The following is a 22,623-nucleotide window of genomic DNA, read 5'->3' on the forward strand; positions in this document are numbered from 1 at the left end:
ACACGTCAGTTATCTTAGTGAGCTGTCAGATGAACTCTGTGGGATAATCTCGCACTGCCTGCTTCGTATGGAGAAAACCCAGCACACCGGCTGATGTCCTCTCTGTAACAGCATATAAACCAGATCTGTGCTGCATCTCGGCCCAGGGTCATTGCTGTACTGTGTTTATGACTTCAGTGTCCTGTTGCTGCTATTATATCTTTTTTTAATAATTAATTTATACTTTTAACAATTAAATATTCAGACAGCAAATAGTAATCTGCAATTTTGCCCAAAGCAACAAAGAACTTCTGGTGCAGAAACAGAGTAACCATGTGACTCTGCACTCTCTCAAACAGGCCGGTGCACAGGAGGACAAGTGAACCCTCAGAATAGGGTAATGGATAAAAGGATTTTTTCTTCATCCTCCTGTTCCCTTTGGTAGGTAAAAGCTTTATCTATTTCCTCCCTTTGAACAACTACTTGACCTTTACCCATCTCTATTCACACCTGGCTGAACCTTGAAATTGTTCCAGGCCCTTCTTTTATGTGACCCCTAAAAACCCCTAAAAAAAGAAAGAGGCGCTGAATTGCAGAGGTTAGATAAAAGCTAGCTAGCTACAGCAAGTCTTTGCTTCACTAGTCATTTCTACCAATCCGTTCATTTCCTCCCACTTTCCCTTGCGCTCTTAGTTCCGTCTTTTCTTTTTTCACATTTCTTACACTTCCTTTCATCCATCCATAACCACTTGTGACTATTACTGTTTTCTTTATCTTTATCTCTTTCACCTTTTTCTATCTATTTTTTTCGATTACTATTTAAGTTCATAAACACATATAGGGAAGCTATTTTTTATGTATATATATAAAACAGCTTCCCTGGTAACCCTCTCGCCTTTCTCTGAACCAAACTCTGGCTGTCCAGTCTCACATTTGGCAGCCAAACACACACCACACACAACAACACACACAACACAACACACACACCACACACACAGACAGACACACACACGCGCACCCAAAACTGACAGACTCTCTTATACACACAGATGCTAACTGGGACCCCCGGGGGTTTGGCTGGTTCGCTGTCCACCAGAATGCCTGTCCTGGCGGGGTTTTAAGGCTCCGCTGCTAACTGATTAGCTGCAGCGATGTTTGAATGTAGAGAATGTGTGTGTGGAAACAAGAATTTAGCACAGTTTAAGCCTCAGTAATTCTCTCTGATTCCATATCAGAGGCAGAGGAATTCAAAAAGAGAAAGAAAACATACATAGGCAGAGACAGACAGACAGAGAAATGAGAGAATGCATTTGTGTAAGATCTCTGGCTTCCTCTTTTGCTAAGCCCCAAAGCTCTGAAGGGGGATACAAACACACAGGCACGCACACACAGACACACACACACTGGCTGTAAAAGAATCCAGTGATGGACACAAAGAGAGGACAGGTTAGTGCGACAGGCTACGACGATCACAACAACATGACCAGCTGTGTCTGAACAGCGCTTCAGACTGCAGATTCCTCAATTCAGAGAATGGAGAATTTACCACATGAAAGGCGGAGGTAAGGGATAGGTAGCCTGCTGCCTCTGCCTTATCTAATGCAGCAGCTGTGAATGTGTGTGTGTGTGTTAGTGAAGCTTTTTTTTTTTAATTCTCCAGCAGCGGTATTAGTATTGCTTCAAAAGTTGTGTGTGTCTATGTGTGTGTGTGTGTGTGTGACAGACAATTTTACCTTGAGGAACTTGTAAAGCAGGAAGGTGAACCAGTTGGTGAGCATCTTCTCAGCGACTGACTCCGTCCTGAGAGAGAGATGAAAGGAAGGGGAAGAGAAAGGAGAAGGTGAAGGGTGCGGGAGAGAGGGAAAAACAATAGAATAAGAAAATTAGAGAGTGACGGTTAAAGGATGGGGATGAAGAGAAAAATGAAAACAAGGGCAGCACATAAACCTCAGCACGAGACACTGGGAGGTTTTGGAATCATCCCAAATTGCTCGTCCCTGTTTCAACAAGCACACCCAAATAAGCCCCCCGCACCCCCCGCCCACGACTAGGATCTGTGGGCATAAACCAACACTTTCATCACCTGGGGAGAAGGCATTTAAGACATGCTTGCACATCAAAGAGAACACACGGCATTATCAATCGTCAGGCGGTTAGCCTTCAAACAACCGAGCCCTTTCCCTAGCTCTCCTTCACCCCCCCCCCATGCAAACAAATTAACTCTGCAAAACAAACCCCTCCACTTCCTTCATTGTTTCATTCTCCCCCCCACCACCCAACCCTTACGTTTTTTCCCCCTCCAAGCAAACCCACTCGTCTTCATTAAAAATACAGCAATTAGTATAATTCGCTAACTTCTCTCGTTAATCACAAACCTGCCGCGTAATGAGGGGAACCTCCGCACGTGCACGCTCTCGAGCAGACACATGTGAACCACCGGCAAATGAAAACAGAGCAATTAAAAGGCATTGTAATTACGGACTTATTGTGTCTAATTTGTTAAACAGCTGAAAGGGAGACCGGCAGTAAGGGTATGTGTTGGGGGGGGGGGGCAAAAAGAGATTATTTCCCCCTCTCCGTCATCGTCCTCAGATTTACCTCCTCGCCTTCCACCATCCTTCCGTTTCACATTAGAGAGAAACAGGAAAACAGCTTAATTATCCATTCCTTGTTTTCTCTTAGATGAATTAACTGGAGTCTTCTGCTGGGTTACTGGGTTGTCTAACTGGGCCATATTCTCAAACTTCTAGTAAATATTAGTCTTGCTGTCATTAGCGAGGCACAAGGTGCAAAAAGGTGAGGAAAGGTATATTCTGTTGAGAAATGACAGCACAGGAAGATATTTTCTTGTCAACTTTGCACAGAAATTCTGTGTGTTTCATGACAATTGAGGAATAGTAAGGGAATTAAGGGAAAACACAGGAAACTAGGCCAATGTGTAGCGAAACCAGTGAAGGCCTGTAGCAGGAACGAGACGTGAACTCCTACGCTTCCGCAAGCCTCCCGGTTTGACTGTTGTTTGATGTATGTGGAGCAGATTTTTTTTTTTTTCATGGCTGTCAGCAAAATATAGCAGATGAAAGATGAGGCAAGAGGGAATGGAGGGATGGCGAATACACCTGGACAGAACACGCTTTTGGGCATGTCAGGACATGATAGTGGGTGACTCGTAACATCATCTCATTCAGGGAAACGACGTCCCTGCACCCATCATTCCAAAGTTTTTAAACATAAGAGGAGAGGTTGATGCTACTCTGCTGGCCACACACAGTGACATAGTGTACAAATCAAACCAAATGTGCCCAATGCAAGAGCATTCTTTTTACCATAGGGGATGGGAAGCCACATTGGAGCAGACTATTAAGTCTTTCTCCTGTGCCCTTCTGTGTATATGTATAAAATTAAAAAAGTATAAAGTCTATCTATTGCAGGAAAAAGACCAAAACAGGATGAACCATGTGTAATAATTGCCGAGCTTATTAACGCCAGCTCCCGAGGCTAGTGTAGTTAGCAGGGACAGCGTGTTGTGACCGTTCGCCCCAAGAGGGGATTGGAAAAGGCTTCACAGAGGCACACTGGCTGAGAGTCATTTATTTGATTAGATTTTTAATTAAATATCTCTCAGAGGAGAAGGAGGAGAGAAAAAAAAACATAACTTTTTTTTATCATTTAATGTCTAATTCCAATTTATTTGGAGACGGGCCATTTCTCTAATTGTGTCTTTCCTTAAATACGTGTATCTTTTTCTGCCTGACTGTCTGCAGCAGCTCATTTCTACCTCTTTTTTCTCACTCTGCCTATCGACTCTCTCACCATATTGTACCTTTCTACCACCCTCTTCTGTCTCTCTCCCCCATATGTTTCTCCTTCCATCAATTTGCCTCTAGCCCAGGTCTCCCGCTAGACATTTTGCCCTCTCTTTCTGTCAATCACCATTTCCCTCCCTCCCTCTGCTCTATCCACCTTTCTCTCACTGCCTCTTTCACCTCATATTTTTCCCTCTTCTGTTGCTCATCTTCCCCCTTTACCAGTCCCTTCTCTCTCTATCCCTCACACACTGCCTCCTAAATCCTCCTCTCCCCCCTTTACATCCCTCGTCCTTTTCCCCTCTCTACCTTCCTCGCTATGTGTGAGAGAGGAGAGTGCGGTCTGTCTGACTGCAGCTCCTTTGGGAGTGTGTGTGCTCAGGGGTGTAATCCTCTCTGACAGGGACAGGGTTGAGAGATAGAGACAAGGTAACGTCACATAGGCCTCTAAAAGCTACAGTCACTGTCCGTGGCCATCCTGTTCCATAACTTCAGCTGTACGAGGAAAAGCAAATCGCTTGACAGTCTCACTGAGCATCATTCTCTATTTTGTATAATTTTCTGTTTTCTTCCTATTTTAGCACCATAATGAGTGTAACTACCTGCTGCTTTTGCATGTCCATTACCACTGCCATGACAACGGTAGGGAACAATGACAAGTAAAAAACTTTTCTGTTTTTGTTTTTTGAAGGCTAAATGGTCAAGATGCCAACTTTCAGTAGGGTGCCTCTCTTCAAGGACGCCCTAAAGCAGTGCGCAGTACGATAAACAAAGGGACGTAACCTCAAACTTGAACCCTCAGTGGGGAAACTATCTGTGCATGTGTGACTGAGCCAGTTTGAATCTCTCTCCCTCTCTCCCTCTCTCTCTCTCCAGCCTTGTTTTCATACCTCCTGAGTAACAGCTTCGGGTGGTTCTTGCTCTCCAAGTTTTTGTCGATGAGGTCAGACAGGAGCTGTTTGAGGACGCCTGTTGCGTACTCCATCTCCCCCTGCAGCGCCGTCATGATGAGGGAAGCCACGTTGCCCCGGTCTCGCATGGAGAAGGACCGCTGCGCCTCCAAGGTGCGGATGAAGGTTAGCAGGAAGTGCTTTTTGGTCAGCAGCTGGCCAAACAATGTCAGGGCCTTCTCCACGTTAGCGGGGACCTGGAGAAGAGGGGAAAGAGGTGATGATGGGGAGGAGTGTGAGGAGAGGAGGAGAGGGATGGTGGATGGAGAATAGTTAGCCATTGGTTGAACACGGGGGATGAGAAAATGAAAGGGAGGCATGGATAGAGGAAGGAAAGGAAACAGGGAATTGGGTGGAGAGGAAGAGGGGAGAGAGGGGAAGTGAGGAGTGAATGGAGTGCAAGGGAGGGGTGGAAATTAGAAGGAGTGAGGAGAGAACGAGAGGAGGGAGGAATAAGGGAAAAAACAGGCAGAATATTATAGGTAGGGAGATATAGAGAAGAGTGAGGTAGGGCCCGGGTAAAGAAGTGGAGATGAGGATGAAGGGGAGGATGTGGACCAAATAATTGGTTGTGAGTTATAGTTGAGAAATGGATTAATGGGTGAGAATGAGGAATAACAGATGAAGGGTACATTGACAAAAAAGCCACATGTGCACACACACACGCAAATATACTCACAATATATTTATCTTACATACAGCGTTCAGGTGCATCCATAAAACAAGGCTTTCAAGGTTTGCACTCCTGTTTTACTACCTATTATTGTCCAAAATCCCCCCCCCCTCTTTCCCCAAGTCTCTCTCTCTCTTTACCTCCCTCCATCCCTCACTGCTCTCTTAAAGCAACGGGCAGGCCTCCCCCCTCTGAGGGAGAGGAGAGGAGGTTTGAAGTGAAGAGTGAGCTTCATGCTGTAATAAGAAATTGATCTGCCTGCTAGCGGACTACTATGGCCTGTGATTGCCTGGGCCATACAAATGAAAATCCAATGTCGCGCTACACCATCCCTTTGGAATACAGCTGATAGCACAGGCAGATACAGAATGTCTCGAAGGCCAGTCCCTGCAGCTGCCACCTTACATGCACATTAGCAAAGCGCCAAGTGTGCATTTCCATGTGATGTATGTGCTAGTCTAATGTACACAGAGTAAGGGTGGAAATGCGTGTGCATGCTGCGTTACAGTGTCCACACAGCCGAGGTCCATGTGAGTGATAGAGCGTTGCCTCCTGAGAAAGGAGCAGTAGAGGAGGGGAGAGTGTTTTATTGAACGTGTGAACATTGCTTTTTCAGGAGCCTCAAACTGGCTTGGTCAGGTAGAGGCAATCTATCACTTGTACCAAGACTTAGTGGAGCTCAGACATTGCTCACTCCCAAAAAGAGAACCTTCCCTTCCCCAACTGGAGCTTGCCCCGAGAGTTACTTTCACCTAAGTTATTTTTCTTACTAGTTTAGGCTCAAACCTTTTCTGACTGAGAAGCTGTTGAAGAGCAAAGATGTTTGGTGGATGTATTATTATTATCATTATTATTATTATTAAATGTGCTTGAGTTTTCCCTTCCTCTTAGAGAATCTGTGTTAATTGAAGTGCAGTTGGATTTTCACTCTTTTTGGTTTCTAAGGGGAGTTTAAATATCTCAAAGTTTATATGTTTGCCTTCTAAAACCTTAAACTGATGAAACCCTGGTACAGACAGAACACACTTTAAAAGCAATAGCTCTTTAGAAGTTGTAGGAATTCATTTGGAAAAGAAAAAAGCACCAAAAATGCCAGAAAACATCTAAACAAAAATCTTCCAGGTCTACTGTTCTCTCAAACTTTCTGAATTCTAACTAAAAACATTGCTTTTAACACTCACACACAGATGATGAATTTGGTTCTTTTTTCTTTATTCATCAAAGTCCTTGCTTAAATCTTGCCTTCAAAGTAAACCCATTCCTAATTACATAGCTAACACACCAGCACACACACACACACACACACACAGAACAACTTTCATTCATTAACTTGGTGCGTGTTTGTGTGTGTGGAGCGCTCTCTACTGACCCGTACCTCCATCTCCTTGAGCACAGGATGGTCCTCTATCCCAGGAAAGAGGACCCTCATGGCGTAGGTGCGGTAGTCCAGGAAGGGGATTCCTGCTCCATCCAGCTCCTGAGTGAGTTCATGGATGTCTGTCTGCAGCTCCGCAAAGGCTGCACAAAGGACACGAGAATGATTAGAAATATACCATGAAGGTTGTCTTCCTTTCAAGTTCTATTTCAAGTGACAGAAATAAAACTGAAGATAGAATTCAGACTTAAATCACACAGGAATGACATTTTTTTTCTTTTATAGTTATATTATACATTCTGGAGATACGTTTGGTAGTAATCACACTTTGGCAGAATGCAAAACACCCATTTAAAGACACTTAATGACTGAGGTCTATTTCACTTGCTCTAGTATCTATTTATCCCAAACAACCGCTGCTTATTTAAAGGACCAGTGTGTGGGATTTAGTTGCATCTAGCGATGAAGTTGCAGATCGCAACCAACTGAATACAGCTCAGCCTTGCAAGGCTATGGTGGCAAAAATCTCAGAATACACAAAAGGCCATATCTAGAGCCAGTGTTTGGTTTGTCTGTTCTGGGCTACTGTAGAAGGTGATTGTACATTAATGGATTATTACATTTCTGCCAATAGATCCTCCTAAATGTAACACCCTGGACGTTTAAGTGTAAAGCGCATCTCTTCATGTACAGAAAAGGACTTTAGGGAAATAGGGATGTTTAGGATTGCATGCAGGTTGAAGCACTATTGTATGTAATCTAGCAAAAGAAGCATTCATTTAGATGGTAAATAAGGTAATTATTACTTTAAAGTTGGTCACATGTTAGTTCTTAAGTAATGATGATTTTTTTTCTTCCAAATAATGAGGAAGCATTTGGAAATAAAGGCTTCAAACATTAAATGACAGACAAAAGAGACAAAAGAATGGAGAAAGTTGAAGAATGCAGAATAATCAAATTTAAAACATCTGCATTTTCAGAGACAGGGTGTTTCAGAGTAGAAACAGCAAACACAGGTGAACTTGAGGAAAAGAGGGAGGCATGTGGAGGAGTAGAAGTGAAAAGCAGCATTGTGTGATTGCTCTGTGTTGTGAGCAGAGAGAAAGGTGGAGGGAAGAAGAAGAGGGAGGAGAGAGGAAAGTGTTGTGGTACTCAGTGGCTAGAGGGGAGTTCAGGATGGAATTGCACACAGGAACATGAGCCTGTGAGTACACACACATTACACTCTGCCACCTCACACACACACACTTTTTGTGTCTTGCCCCACAGCTGAACATATAACCTAGTGCCCAAATGATTTATGTGAGTGCATGTGTCAGTGTTTTTACACATTTTCCATTCCCAGCGAGTTTGTGTTCTGACCCCGTTCTCTATACTACAGTGACTTCACAAGTCACATCCAGAGGGAACAAACGGGATCAAATCCATTCTCTCACTCACATCCCAAACAATAGTGCATATAGCTAATGCTTTGGCTGTGCCGCCTTAACTCTACTTCATAAACATAAAACTCCCTTGAGGAGAAAATATACAGCTAAAGCACCATTAACCCGACTGTGTGTGAGTGTGTGAGTGTGCATGCCCTATAGCGCCATCCAAAATACACCAACACATGGATACACAACCCAAACAAATAGCGAACCAAAGCCCAGACTAACAGATGGCTTGTGTCACCCTATCCCTCTCTTCCTATCTCTCTTTCTCTCCCTCTTTCTTCCCTTCAAAGTGACATCTTAGAGGTCACCTCTCTCCCCTATGGTTGCCTCTCCTCTGCTCCATCTCTTGTTAGGTTCCCTCGTGCCATCCATCTCTCTCTGCATCTCTAATCGGTCTCTTCTTCTCTATTGTGCCCCGTCTCTTCTCTCCATTTATTTTCTTTCATCTGTCTTTAAAGTCAATATTTGTGCTCCGCTGGTACATTTCTGTTTGTTGCTCTCATGGCCAGGACTTTCTTACTCCGCCTTACTACTATCCATCCCTTATTTATCTCCTATTTTTCCCCACATATTCTCATCACTTCTCTTCTCTGCACTCCAGGTTGTCCTTTTATTTGTCCACCCATCCCCTTCTGCAACTGCATATTTGTCTAGCATTATCTTCCTCTCTTTATCTCACACTATCCTCACAAACTTCCTTCTCTCTCTCTCTCTCTCTCTCTGTCTATTTTTAAATTCTCTCTCTAGTACTATCTGCTTCCCTTCCTGTTTTTCCCCCTCTCTCATAATCTCCCCATCCATCTCTTCTTTAGTGCCCACCTCCCCCTCCCTTTCTCCTCTCACAAGTTGTCCGCCTTATTTATTTCCCTCGTTCCGTCTCCCTCCTTTCATCCATCCTGTTGTCGTATTCCAGACAGTGGTGACAGACGGGGTCAGGACACCTGGACTCACCACCACACACCCCAGCCAATCATTGTTTAACCTGCTGTGAGCAGTTTATGTGTGTGTGTGTGTGATTGCAGGTAGTTTCAAAAGAGCAGGACATGGAGGCTTGAGTGTCAGGGGGAATGATGCAAAGTAAATAAAAACACAAAATCATCCCCTGAGCATATGACTGGCACAGTTAGCAACAGTTAGCTGTGTCAATCTCACACATGCTTGTTGCCATTTTTGTAGCCTCTTTTTGTTTTTATTTTCCATGGATGTAACTAGGGAGCTAACAAACTATGGAGGGAGGTGATGTCGCCATTTGTAATCATGCCTAAATAGCTCTGATTGGTCGACTGTTTGCTGCCAGGCAAAGCAAGGACAGTCTAACAAAAAGAAGATTGTTTATTTATGTGAAGTGTAGGATCTGGTCTTTTTGCAGCTTGATATATACATACTAGGGAAGTCAGATATATTGGCCATTGTTGCATTAATGAATAAATACAATGTTACATTGTTGTTTTAAATGTTGATCAGTCAATATTGAGTCTGAGCCAATACTTTTTTCCTACATGCGCTTCATAGTGCACACCTGGATCTGACTCAAACCTGCAGAACATCTTCGGATACGCCTACTACAACTAAAGTAAATGTTGTTATATTTGAGGTTTACTAAGGCAATGCAACAAGTGAAGTGATCCCCTAAAACATATGTATTTTGATGATCGTGGTTATCAGTATTCTCCTTCTCTTTCTCCCCATCTGCTTCTCTCTCTCTTGCCAGACAAACCAGTAACAGCATCAGTAGGCTCTCACTGGATCCATGCTGTCTCCTGCCAAATGAATATATGCTAATGTACTGGTGTGTAAGTCTCTTTTTCTCCATCGCTCCCCCTGCTTCAGTCGTTGCCAAAAAAACCCTGCCTCCTTACTATCCCTCACTTTCCCACCTCTGTGCCCCGTATCTATCTAACCTCCATCTCTCCCTCCCTCTCTCAGTGTGGATGGTAGTGAGGCCAGCCAGGCGGCTCTCTCATGGGGTGGAGAGCCAACATCTGGTGGCTGGCTCAGATCAAAGTACTCCTCTGGAAACACACCAACACCCACGCACACATGCACACAACACACACCGCTGCCACCAGCAGGGGGGACAGTTGGCAGTGAGAGGGAGGGAGAAATAGAGAGTGAAGGAGAAAGCAGAGAGAGAGAAATGGATAGGACTATTGAATGAGAGTTGTGCAGCTTCTGAGGTAAGCTGAAGCCAGGGACATATTTACAGAAAATTATTTTGGGAGAAAATGAAGAGAATGAAGTGGGATGAAATGAAAACCAGGAGAATACAAGCAATATGAGAGTAACTCTTGAGGTTTTGAGTCACACCCTTCTTATGACCAGATTTTGTCCAAACTCACCTTCCTTGCACTCAAGGGCCACCCTGGACTCCAGGTTGTCCATCTGCAGTTGTAGCCGTTTGAGGGTGCGGTCGGCATCTCTCGACTTCCTCTTATAAGCAATCAGCACCACGATGATGACCAGCAGGAGCAGGCCGCCACCTCCTCCGATACCAATGATGGCAGGAAGAGTGAGCAGGCTGTCTGAGTAAATCTGCAAGGTCCCCGGTGAGTATTCAAAGCCTCCAACACGCACCTAGATGGACGCAAACAGAAAAGTTACACTCTCTTGTTTGGTTTGCATAATCTGTGGGTCAGCAGTATTTCACAGGGTTTCAAGCTGAAGTTGTAAACTATTTTCATTTAGAGGTACTTAAAAAGTAGAAAATAAATTAGATGCTGCTATCAACATTAGAGCTGTGTACTATGCATGAGGTGAAAATCACACAGAAACATTATTTTGCCATTTTTTAAATCATCTACAAGAGCTACAGTTACACAATTTTAGACCTACACTTGGCGACAAGCACATAATAAACCCAGTATAATGATGAAAAATTATGCAAGGTGCCAATGTTAAATCACACATTGCATTTATATTGGCAAACCAAGCTGTGCTGGGCTGAGCAACGTGCAGGCCAAAACTCCCCTAAAACCCTTTATATCTGGGTTGGGGGAGGCAACATCTGTGCCCCAGGGCTGTCTTTGGAACCAGTGAAACACATACAAGTATACACAGTCACACACCCATATGACTTTCAACCATATCACATCAAAACAGTTCTGGCTTGCAGAACACGTGAATAAAAAACCAAAATGTTTTTTTTCCCCGTCTTCTTTTTTCCTTTTATTCCATCTTCAACTGGCTTACGTCTATGAAACACCAAATGCAGGAGGGTAAAAATAGACACAGACCTCTCACGCCCACTAGCCATTTTTGGTCTCTATTGAATATCAATACTGTTCAAATCCCAAGGAGGATGGCAGCCAAACGAGACCGATCAAAAGCCTTTAAGACATAAATACAGTCGCAAACACCGCCAACGGTATAAGAGACGGGGTGCGTGTTTGCGAGCGTGCAGCTATATGAATGGGGACAAAAAAAATCTGGAGTAATTGAAGAGATTTAGGTTTGATGGATGGGGAGGAAAAAATGAGATGAATGAATGAAAAGGCAGGAAGTGGATTGACATAAAGAAGGGGGATGAACAGCACAGCGGAAACAGCAGAGAGAACAGGAGGTATAGAAGAAGAAGACGGGCTGAGAGGCAGAAAGAAATGTGAAAGCCAGATGCTCCAGAGGTGGCAAGAAAAAAACATTAAGAGGGATTGATGAAATAACGTGTGCTTAAGATAGAAAAAAGTAGTGGGATGATGCTCATTTTCAGGTTTTGTATAACTGTGCTGCTGTTATGTATATAAGTTATAAGTTATAATAAGTCAAGTTAATGTAATGAAAGACACATCACACAATGGGAAACACTCAGCAAACAGTAATGTAGAAAATTATTAAAGTTTTACTCACAGTGACTTTGTGTTCTCCGGTCAGGTTGGGCCATTCACACAGCAGCTGGCTCTCAGACAGGGTGAGAACACAGGGCGTCTCCCCGATCAGCACCGTGTAGTTCAGCTTAGCGTTTCCTGGGGCTGAAGGAATTAGGTTACGGCCCTGGAAACAGACACACACACACACATATGCTTTGGTTACTTACATGAGGTCTTAGTCTGAGGTGGTCCACACAAATAGAATAATAATCACGTGTGTCACAAGTGTAAACGCAAACGGATTCACTCAAACTGATTTATGCTGTTAAAAAAATAATACTTGTTTCTGATTGGCTGGCAGGTGTCTGTCAACAGTTCAGCCACAGCATGAATCAATGTGCAAGGTAATTTAAACTGCAGGTAACCATAGCAACAGTGCTTCTGCTTGATGCTGCCAGATAACACTCATAGAAACTGACCATGAGTTAAACTGTCTACAAACAAAAATATGAATTGTGGTTTTTAACATCCTGATGTATAACTTCCATATCCGTGGAAATACAGCACAGAACAAAACCATGAGAATCTCTTGAATCTAATGAACTTGAGCTATGTCTATATATAAATAAATTCTACAGAAATCCTCCTTCTCCTCTCCTCCCCTACCTCTACCTACCCCTCTTCATCGTCACTCAATATGCTTTGCAGAGCGTGAGGAATTAATTGCTGGAAAATCTCGATGAACGTCTAATTTCTCCGCAATTATTTAATAGGATGCCGTTTCTGTGCTGCTTATTTCTGCAATTCTTTACCCGGAGCACGCTGGGGCAATCAGAGCTTTTCATTATAGAATTATATTTAAAGTTACAAGGGAGAGAGGCGTGATTCTTCATTTTCTAAAACTCCACCCTGATTGGCCGAGAGAAAAAAGGCTTTAGTTTTCCATGAAATTGCATGATAATTTTCTCTCCTTTTCCTGAGGCTTTGAAGTTCAAGGGGAGAGGTGAAATGACAAAAGACACTGTGGGTGGGGCAAAGCCTTTATAAATGCACTCTGGAGTCAAATGTGTACTTGCCTCTATGGCTTAAGAGAAAACACGGCTATCGAGTCTCTCTGATAGAAATCTGAGCAGGTGGCATGGCAATGCAAGGGTCCACTTCATAAACATTACTTTCCTGTCCACCTGATTTTAAAGGGGGCATTTAGAAGCAAGATTTTTTCCTAAAGGTATCCAAACCCCACTGGAGACAGCAGGTGAAGAAATAACATCTTTCAAGGTTGAGGCACATCTGAAAGATGGCTGAGTTGAAAGAAAAACTCTCAAAGGAAGAGGAAGGAGGGAGCAAAGTGTCTGTACAGGAATGTTTGGAGCAAATCATTTCAAATGCCTGTCAGCGTCTTATCAGTCGTGTTGGATGCTGACTAGGAGGTTGCTGCAGCATTTTCTAAAATAACTATTTGTGAGATTGAGCTTTTAACGTTGCTGACAATACTCATTCATACAGCATTACTGGAACGCTTCTATCAGCCATTACTGCTCTTCTCGTGCATCGTGAGTGCTAACATTCAGCTGACCTTTTCTTTTCTCCATATGTCCTGCGTATGTTTTAAGACATTTCTTCCACACTTTTCCACACAGTTTGAAAAAAAAGCTTTGATGCCAAACCACCACAAACTCACTCAGACATAAGAACATTTTTTCCCCCACCCATGCGGGGTCTATTATGTGAAAGAAGACAAGAAATAAAATGAAAAGGGTGATGTAAGAAAGGAGAAATGCCAAAAAAGAAAGAATGAAAATAACATTGGAAGACACAAAGAGAGGAGGACGTAGACGTAGGAAGAACACATGAAAAGAGAAGCTGAAAACAAAACAAAAAATTTAAGAGAAGAATGAAAAGAGAAAGGAGGTGATGGATGTAAAGCAAATCCAGGTAGAGACAAGGCCAAAACAGATCAATGCAAAGAACACAAGGCAATTTACCTTGAGTATGAGTGGTGAGCTGGGCTTCAGCTCCAGCATGCCAGAGGGGCTCAGAGGTTCGAACACGGGGTCTGGGTGGTAGCTGAAAGTCTCGTTTACCACCAGCACAGAGCGCACGTCATCCATGACAAAGCCAATCTCATCAGGGCTGCTGCCCGCCTCCGAGAAGCCTTTTTCGGATCCGGCCACAGAGGGCGCCAGACACACCATCACAGTGTTGTTGACAACCGTGCAGTTCTAGAAAAGGGGAAGATGCATAGAAAAAGGAAAGGAGTGAGGGGGAAATTAAGAGGAAAGGTGTGAGGAAAAGAGGGGGGGGAAATACAACAGACAGTTAAATTAAGTTTGACAAGGTGATTTATTTTCCTATATAGCAACCTTTCTACCTTGTTTACACTGTGTTCACACTTTGCAGTGTTGGCAAGAAACAAAAAAAGGTACCTTTTTATATTCTTACACAAAAGACCATGCTAACCAAATCCTAATCAACAACTTATACGATGGCTGAAACAGGGTTATGTGATATGAGTGATTAAATGTCTCCGTAATGACATAATGAGGAAGAGGCTGGCTTAATAACATCAGTGTTGTAATCAGTGTTGATATCATCTAGAAATCCCCTGTGGGGATCGACACTTAAATCAGTGCAGCGAAGAATGAATTAGACTGTAATGACACATGGAGAAACAGGAGAGGTCAGCCAGTAGCTGTTCAACATAACACGGCACGGCTGAAGATTGTTTTACAGCCCTATGTTCTATATGTCACATACTAACTCACAAACAGGTGCTGTAAAATCACACTGAACAAAACTGTGTTTATAGGTCAACAGAAACATTAACCAAAATAGCAAAATAAAAAATGACTGCAGAGAGGGCTACAAAAAGAAAAGGAAGGATATTTTTACTTTCAGCTAAGAGCGGGAGTGGGAGAAAGGTTAGCTAAGCCCCGTGGTGCTAGGTGAAGAGAGGGGGATTTGCCGGAGCCACTTTATTGCTGGTTGACATTTCAAAGGTTAAACTGCTAAAAGGAAATTCAACATCAAAAACAAACAGAAAATGGGCCCTTGGCTAGTTGACCAACGGGTCAGGTGTGTGCGCCTGTGTCCCGGGAGTGTGTGTATGCTCTCTGAAAATCAGTTTTTCCACAGAGAGGGAGAGGGTGACATGCAGAGAGACACCTGCGTGTCTATATTGGTCTTACTTGCCACTTTTTTTGTTTTGTCAATAAAAACTGTGCGCGGCTGTCTGGTTCCAACTACTTACATTTTCTGACTTGGCAGCTCCATACTTGGCTCTCATTTTGGGCTCCTTGATGGTGGCCAGATTGGTTCCAGTAATGGTCAACATAGTCCCGCCACTAAAAAAAGAGATAACAAGACTTACTGTAGAGAAAAATCAAGATAATCACAATTACACAATGCATTGGGGAAATGAAGACAATTGCATGTGTACTTGTTTGTCACATATTCATGTATCTATCACCTGCTGTACTTTTTTCTTGCAGGATCCAAGAGCATACACTATTCAGCAGGCCTATCAGTAGAGATAAATGTTAATAAATCTGTTCTCTGTGGGAGCCAAGAGGGTCCTCCAGTTTGCGATTTACCATTAATGCTCGCTCCTGCTGTAGCCTTTCGCCTGCTTATTCATGGAAGCCCATTTTCAGGTAATGATAGTAACGCTAAAGCCCTTGCATGAATGTTAAAAGCTTCTTTAAACCGATATGGAGGTTGGAGGGAAGAATAAGCGAATATGTAGCATTACTCCGGAGAGTCTAAGCTTTTGGCCTATCCTCAGCACCTCTCGAAAGCCAGGGGAGATATTTTCAGAGTGTATTAAAGTTGCACTGCTGTATTTTTCAGCATGAGATACACTCTGCAACTGTGCCGCTGTCAGCAATCTGACATGTTCTGCAACCTTTACACCTGTGACCTATCCAGGTCTATGTGACGCTGACCAGCAGAGACATAGGTAATACGGGTGAGAGTCCTATTCCCCCACACTGCCTTCTCGACAGCCTCCGCTGGCCTGAGAGGCTGAACTTTATCTGATGTAAGGTGTTCTGACAGCAGCTAAATAAGTTAGCATACAACCTAAAAACTGGAGTGGGATAAGGCGCGGCTTGAAGCCTAGTGCCACTGTGAGTCAAAGCTTTCACTAATAAACCAAATAAAAAAACAGATTATACAAATGATACACTAGCTGGTATTTTACTGAGTTTTCATTCAGGCAATGATCCCCCAAAAAAGAGCAAATTCTGTATCATTGTTCAAGTGTTGCAAGGCCTTGGAAGAAAGCTCTGGTGTTTTTTTCTCTCTGAGCAGTGGTAGTTGCGATCTCCTCAATTAAACATTACACTCATTCTAGAGCTACAACAATTAGTTGATTCATTGATTAGTTGTTTTTTCATCTGCTATTTTGAAAATCAATTCATAGTTTTGAGTATTATTTTATTAATATTGAAAAAATCTAAATGTGAATATTTTCTGGTTTCTTAAGTTCTCTGTGACAGTAAACTGAATTTTTGGACATTTGAGGACGTCACCTTGGGCTTTGGGAAACAGGCACCATTTTATGGATCAAAGAACTAATCAATTAATTGAGAAAAGGATCTACAGACTAATCTATAATGAAAATAATCATAAGTTGCAGCCCTTATCCATTCCATGGTGGAATTAGAGCATCCTGGACAAAGGGTACACAATTTCAAAAACCCATATCCAGGGTGTGAGCTGTGTTTTGGCGAGGCCAGATGGAGCTGGTATCTGAGGCCAGTCCCAGGCCTTCAGGTGAAAGTAGCCCTGGAAAGGACATGGCGGCTGAGGAGCTAGAAGGACATGGGTGAAATAGGGCATTGGCCTTTTGAGAGGCTTAAAGATGGGTGACAGGTGCTGAAGTGGTAAATAGATTCTGGTCGGAAAATGAGCAGACAAAGGAATTTACGAGATTTACATCGAGTTACTCTTTTGTTGGCGGGAAAATCAAGCTTTGTATCAATATGTGGCAACACTCCACAGAGGCAATTCTGTGAGAGTATAAGAATCTTTTCCACACATACACTGTACACTGTATCGTGTACTGTGTGCACTGTATCTCACTGTGTAAACAAGGTGGAGTGTCACGCAATCTCTGCAGTACCACGTGTGTGTGTTGTTAGTCCGAGAACCTCTTCCTGAAGGGAGGGGAACAAGTCTAAGTCGTTTCAGATTTGTGTTTTGGACAAGAGAGGCTCAGCACTGTTTGAAATCACTGGCAAAAGGGTCACCAAAGGGGACACTGCGACAAAATAGCTCGGTAAATAAAAGCATGATTGGCCCGGAGAACCATGCACCTCTTCCTCTGGGAGCGCTGAGTGAAACACCAAACACAAGCCGAGTGCCGAGGTTATTTCCCCCCAAGGCTCGAGCCAACACTTTCATTCCAGTTTCCCCTCGCCTGCCCTCAATCTTTCATTCATCCCATTACAAATGAGACTTCTCATTCACTCACACCTCTTTCTCACGATGAGAGACTTTGTCTCCTTGCAGAATTTTAAATGCGGCTCCCATTTTCACTTGAACTCCCTGCGATGATGGAGCAGTGGATTGTTACACTGTCTGAATAGACAATGTATCTAATGAGGACTGTCCTAAGAGGTGATACTCCTAAACAAATACTTGGAATATACTACACACCGCAAGTACGTTATTTTGTTTTATTTGTTCGGCTATTTTTTGGGATCCACCCGTTCACAGAAAAACATACTCAGGAAAACTCAGGAAACAACATATGACATGTTCCTGGAACTGTACTTCTGAAGTAAATGAGACAATCAACAGTGTGAGTGTTTGTGTATGTACTGGCTTCATTTCTGAGTTGAGGAGTTTCTAGGTCATGCTAGTGAGCCCATTAGCACTTGGAAGCTCCAAGCTTTTTTTTTTTTTTCCCCACCACAACACAGCTTGTGTTTGCACAGGAAATCATCCTGTGGCTATGTAGTCTCATTTCAATAAGTCAAGTAATATTTAAAGATACATCTCTGCTGCAGCTCATCAACTAGCAGTGCACTGCTTCAGGAGCCTCCTTTACTGCTGTTCCTGCTCTCAAAGATTTACTTTTGAAACATTAAGATAAACAGAATAAATAATATGCCTTTGAAAAGCAAAAGAAGTGTGAAATAGAGAGGAATGTTCAGTTAGTTTCTTCTTCGGGGCTGAGCTGGGGAGTATGGTAGCAGAATAATACATTTATCACCTTTTACATAGAGTTCATATTTCAGTTTAGTTGGCTATGCTCCTTGAAAAAAGGCATTTATGTATGGCACAACCACCACCAGGGATTAATAATGTATTGAGGAATTTGTTCAATCATAGATCAAACACTGTGTTGATGTAAATTATAGATAATGAAATAATCATAAGACAAGCTGATGTATCATGCAATAAGAGCTGATGGAGTTAGCTATATGGTGCAGCAGAACAATAAAAACGCACTAATTTATGCCAAAATGGCCCAGTTTTCAAACATTCCCTCTGAATTAATCAGTGTGACCCTTTCAGGGTTGATTTATACAATTCAATATTGGGAATGAATCGATCTCAGTCTGATTTTTGAGATACAAAAGGTTCATCTTTGCTGCCCCCAGATGAGCTGAAGATGTTCTGATTGTGTCCTCACCTGGCGATACTCCAGTCTGGCTCGATCTTGAGGATGGTGGGATCGTCTGTATAGTTGAACTTGACCTCTGGGTTCCTCAGCTCTGCAGCGTTTATGTCCACCATGACTGGGGTTGGCCCTGATGCTTGTCCAGCTGGGGTCACGCACACTATCTCTTTGTTGCTCCGCCTGGAAGAGCAGGAGATGATGGGAGTAAGGGGGGTCAGGGGAGAAAGAGAGATGTTACACACAAAGGTTGCTGATGGTCCCTCTTAAAGTTGACTGTGTGCTCTGAGCACCAATACCAGAAGGTCTTGAGAGGGATTTGGAGTATTTGGAAGCTGACTCTCTGACAGGCTATGAGACAGACACACAGAATAAATACTGAAGTTGAGTACACAGGGGGAAAAAAAACCCTACTTTATCCCTTAAATAACTCATAAATGATTTATCAGATGCGACAAAAAAGCAGGAGCACACACACACGCACACACACACATAATGGTGACATAGTCGCCTATCCACAAGGCCAACATCTTTCAGTCTGTCCAGCCGTGGTTTCATCAGCCCAAATCACAGTGCTGTACTTCAAAGCACTCTCTCTCTCTCTGTCTGTCTGTCTTTCTCGCTATGTCTGTTTCTCCTTCCCTCCTGCGCTTTCTCTGGCTGATAGATCTGAAGTGGCAGATCAGGCTGGTCGTCTCTCTGTGTGATGTAACTCCCTCCCTAGCAGACAGGCAGCCAGCTGTGACCTGCTGGGAAACTTTGTGCTGCTGCCAGAAACTTTGTGCTCCACTCCAGTGGCTCATTCCACCGTCCCCTCCCCTGTGTCAGGGGGGAGACACTGCTCGCTGTGTGTGTGCGCACGTATCTACGTAAAGTATCCACGTAATCAGGTGTGTTGAGCAGGTGTGCTTGCAGTGTGTGGAGGTCTGTGAATTTGCATATAAATACAGTGCGCAGGTAGAAGATTAACATTGTGTGAGAACGTGTTTTGTGTCACTCGTCGTCTGCTAACGTCCTACAGTGCACTGCAAGTGCATGTAAACGGGTGTGTGTGCATTTGTGCAGGCATGATGGCAGGTGGCACAGTGTGAACATGGGTAGAACAAGCTGATCCGCACACAAATCCTCCCCCGTTATCTGCTGTGATAGTGAAATCCACAGAAAGACGGAAGATGATGGGGAAGATGAAAAAGTGAAAACCTATTCTGGCAGCTCTTTCCCAGCGGCCTGCGGTAGGGTGGGGTTGCAAGAAAATGGCGAAAGAAAGCAAAAATGGGGGGAATTGGGTGTCTTTGTTGGACACATCCCTGCCGTCTCCCACAAGGCAATTTCTTAGACTGAGGGGGGACTGAAGAGGGGATGAAGATAGTATAAAAAAAATATATATAGCTTTTCTCACATTCCACTAGTGCTGCGTTTCTATGGTAACCATTTCCACAACACTGTCGCCTTCGAGAGCGCCTGTAGTGTCGCGTACGTATTTTTGACAAGGTTGCGGCCACACAAAAGAAAGCCAAGAGGGGATACAGAAAGAAAGAAAAGAGAATGAAAGAAAAGGGGTTGCAGAGGGAGATAAGAGGATGAGTGACTTGGGGTAAATAGGCTTTGATTAAAGCGGAGGCCTCACTGAATACAAAGACGCATTAAAGAGATGGACTCAACCAGTTCATTACTTTGGCCATAAAGGTTATTGCTGCTCAGTGAATGAAAGGCCAAGACTATTATGTTCACCTTTCTCTGGATGTGCTACAGAGCTTTAAATTGGCCTTTACTTTTTCTTTTGATATGATATAAAAAGAACTTGATAGGTCCAAGCTCATTAGTTTAACCTGTCACTTGTTGCTTGAGAGAAAGGAACCACTATAATAAAAATACAAGTGTTAAAGAGAATTTGCTCTAAAAAAGAGAAAAAACAAGAAAAAAAAAGCAACAACAAAAGCTCATTTGCTTGGAAATTCCTTTCAGTACATAGGTGCTTGTTTTAGTTCTACTGAAAATCTTTTCTGTGAGGTTTCTTTTCTTTGCCATCTGCCAGACACCATACATGAGTGGATTTAGTCCAGAGCTCAGTTTGCTGTCAATTTGCCAGGAAGGGACTCAAAGAAACAATAGAGTTCTTGGCTTGGGGAATTAGAGTCATATCAAATTGGATCTATGTCTCCTCTTCTTGAAATCCTGGCACGATCTCGTGCAGAGTGAGTGACAACAGAAGATAACGGTGGCAAATTATTCTAAAAACGAAAAAAGAAAAAAAAGGAAGAAAAAAAAAGGAACAAAATTAAGTATTTCAAACATGAGTTCAAAGCAGGAAAAATACGAGTTACCAATTACCAGCAACACCATATCATTCCTTCCAAATGATAGTCATATCTCTTACAAAGTGTGTGCCATGCATGTAAGTCATTCATAGAACAACTTAACAATGATATCAGCTTCCCTGAGAAACACTACATTCATTCTCACAGTTGCTGTGGATTACAGATCTGCAAGTCATCCTCTTTCTGGCAACATTTTTCAGACCAAGGAAACAACTGTTCAAACTGTTCAAAAAAACAAGAAGCATTAACTATAATAATTCAACACTGAAGAACAGGAAAAGATGGTAGGAGGCAGAAGTAGAAGATGGGAGAGAAATCATGATGCATTATGACTTGTAAGAAAGGAAAACTTTAGAGTGAAATAAAATGGCTACATTTTAAACCCAGTATTTCAGTAAGAAAATCAGCTAACTTTGATTACAACTTCTTGCCACAGTAACGCTGCATGCACACACTTTTATCAACAGAGTCTTTACCTCTAAGATAGCACAAATAAGTGAAATCAGCCTCTATAAAAACTTTTATACTATAAATAACTGAATGTTCATTCCTTGTCCTCAGTATTGGATTCAAGGACATTATTTATATGATCATAGATTTATTTCATGAGTAGGACTGTAACTAACACACATTATCTGCGTCAAACCAGGAGTAACAGTTTTTAAACTTTTTGTTGTAGAAAAAGAATTCCTGTAATTGTACAGCTAATTGAAATAATTTTGTGTATGTATTCAACTATGAGCTAACAAACAAACTGTAGATTGTTTCAGGTAATTTGGATTCACTTGCCTCTCGAAGCGGCAGGGGTGAAGTCCAATCTTCACAGATACAGCACTGCCTGCATTGAGATGACTGCCTTCAATGGTGATCCGTGTTCCTCCAGACAGTGGCCCAGTGGAAGGATGGACACGGGTAAAGTACGGAGACTAAGAAGGGACACAGGCAGAGAGAGGTGGATCAATTATGGCTGCTGGGCTTCACCAGGTATGTCAAATGCAGATTTAAAAACATCTAAAGAGCTCCGTCTTAGCTTTCATTTTATCCAGCAATACTCTTACAACACACACACACACTTACCACAAAGGTGAAGGCTTTGGTGGAGGTCGCTTTGTAGTCCTGGTGAATGCAGTCTCTGACACACACTTCTACCTGAGCCTCCTGTACCCTGTAACCAGTGGCATCATTCAGCCGACACACAATCCTGAAAAAGGGAAACAAAGAGGTGGAGTGGATGAGTTCCATTTCCAAAACAAATGCATTTTCTTCTGTTCTGTCCAAGTCATAAAAAATACCAATAGATTGGAATAAACCGTTTCTGAAGCCCTATTCATAGAAATAATAAGTAGAGCAAATGTTCTATTAGTGGAAATCTACAATGCGAGGACACGGTGGAGTTTTGGGGGTGTGTGTGTCTGCATTAGTGAGTACTGTAGAACTATAAGCCTCGCACTTGGCCTTGGGTGCTGGCTGGCCAAATGAAAATCCACTGGAGAAATGATTTAGTGAGGGGAGGAGTGGCAGTGTAGCCCATGGGGGGAACACACACACACACACGTACGCACACTTACTTCATGTTTCACCCACTGGAGACACACCTGACTGTTAATTAGCCAGAGCGAATGAATGAGACAGACAAAGGGCGAGAGTGCAGAGGA

The 22,623-nt window shown here is 43.0% G+C and overlaps 1 protein-coding gene across 1 annotated transcript in view; it reads right to left on the bottom strand.

The window, feature by feature from the left end:
• Nucleotides 1-22,623, bottom strand: part of LOC118328104 (plexin-A1-like) — a 115,605-nt gene that overhangs the window by 12,825 nt on the left and 80,157 nt on the right. Inside the window, exons 14-23 of the mRNA XM_035661709.1 lie at nt 22,046-22,169; nt 21,758-21,894; nt 18,666-18,833; nt 15,273-15,366; nt 14,008-14,244; nt 12,063-12,206; nt 10,559-10,793; nt 6,778-6,926; nt 4,676-4,932; nt 1,713-1,779 (exon numbers count right to left, since the gene is read on the bottom strand). Coding sequence (XP_035517602.1) covers nt 1,713-1,779; nt 4,676-4,932; nt 6,778-6,926; nt 10,559-10,793; nt 12,063-12,206; nt 14,008-14,244; nt 15,273-15,366; nt 18,666-18,833; nt 21,758-21,894; nt 22,046-22,169 — 1,612 coding nt within the window. The remainder of the gene's footprint in view (nt 1-1,712; nt 1,780-4,675; nt 4,933-6,777; nt 6,927-10,558; nt 10,794-12,062; nt 12,207-14,007; nt 14,245-15,272; nt 15,367-18,665; nt 18,834-21,757; nt 21,895-22,045; nt 22,170-22,623) is intronic.

The sequence above is a fragment of the Morone saxatilis genome, unplaced genomic scaffold, assembly GCF_004916995.1.
Source record: "Morone saxatilis isolate NCDOM2014 unplaced genomic scaffold, NCSU_SB_2.0 Contig18, whole genome shotgun sequence".
Lineage (NCBI taxonomy): Eukaryota > Metazoa > Chordata > Actinopteri > Moronidae > Morone > Morone saxatilis.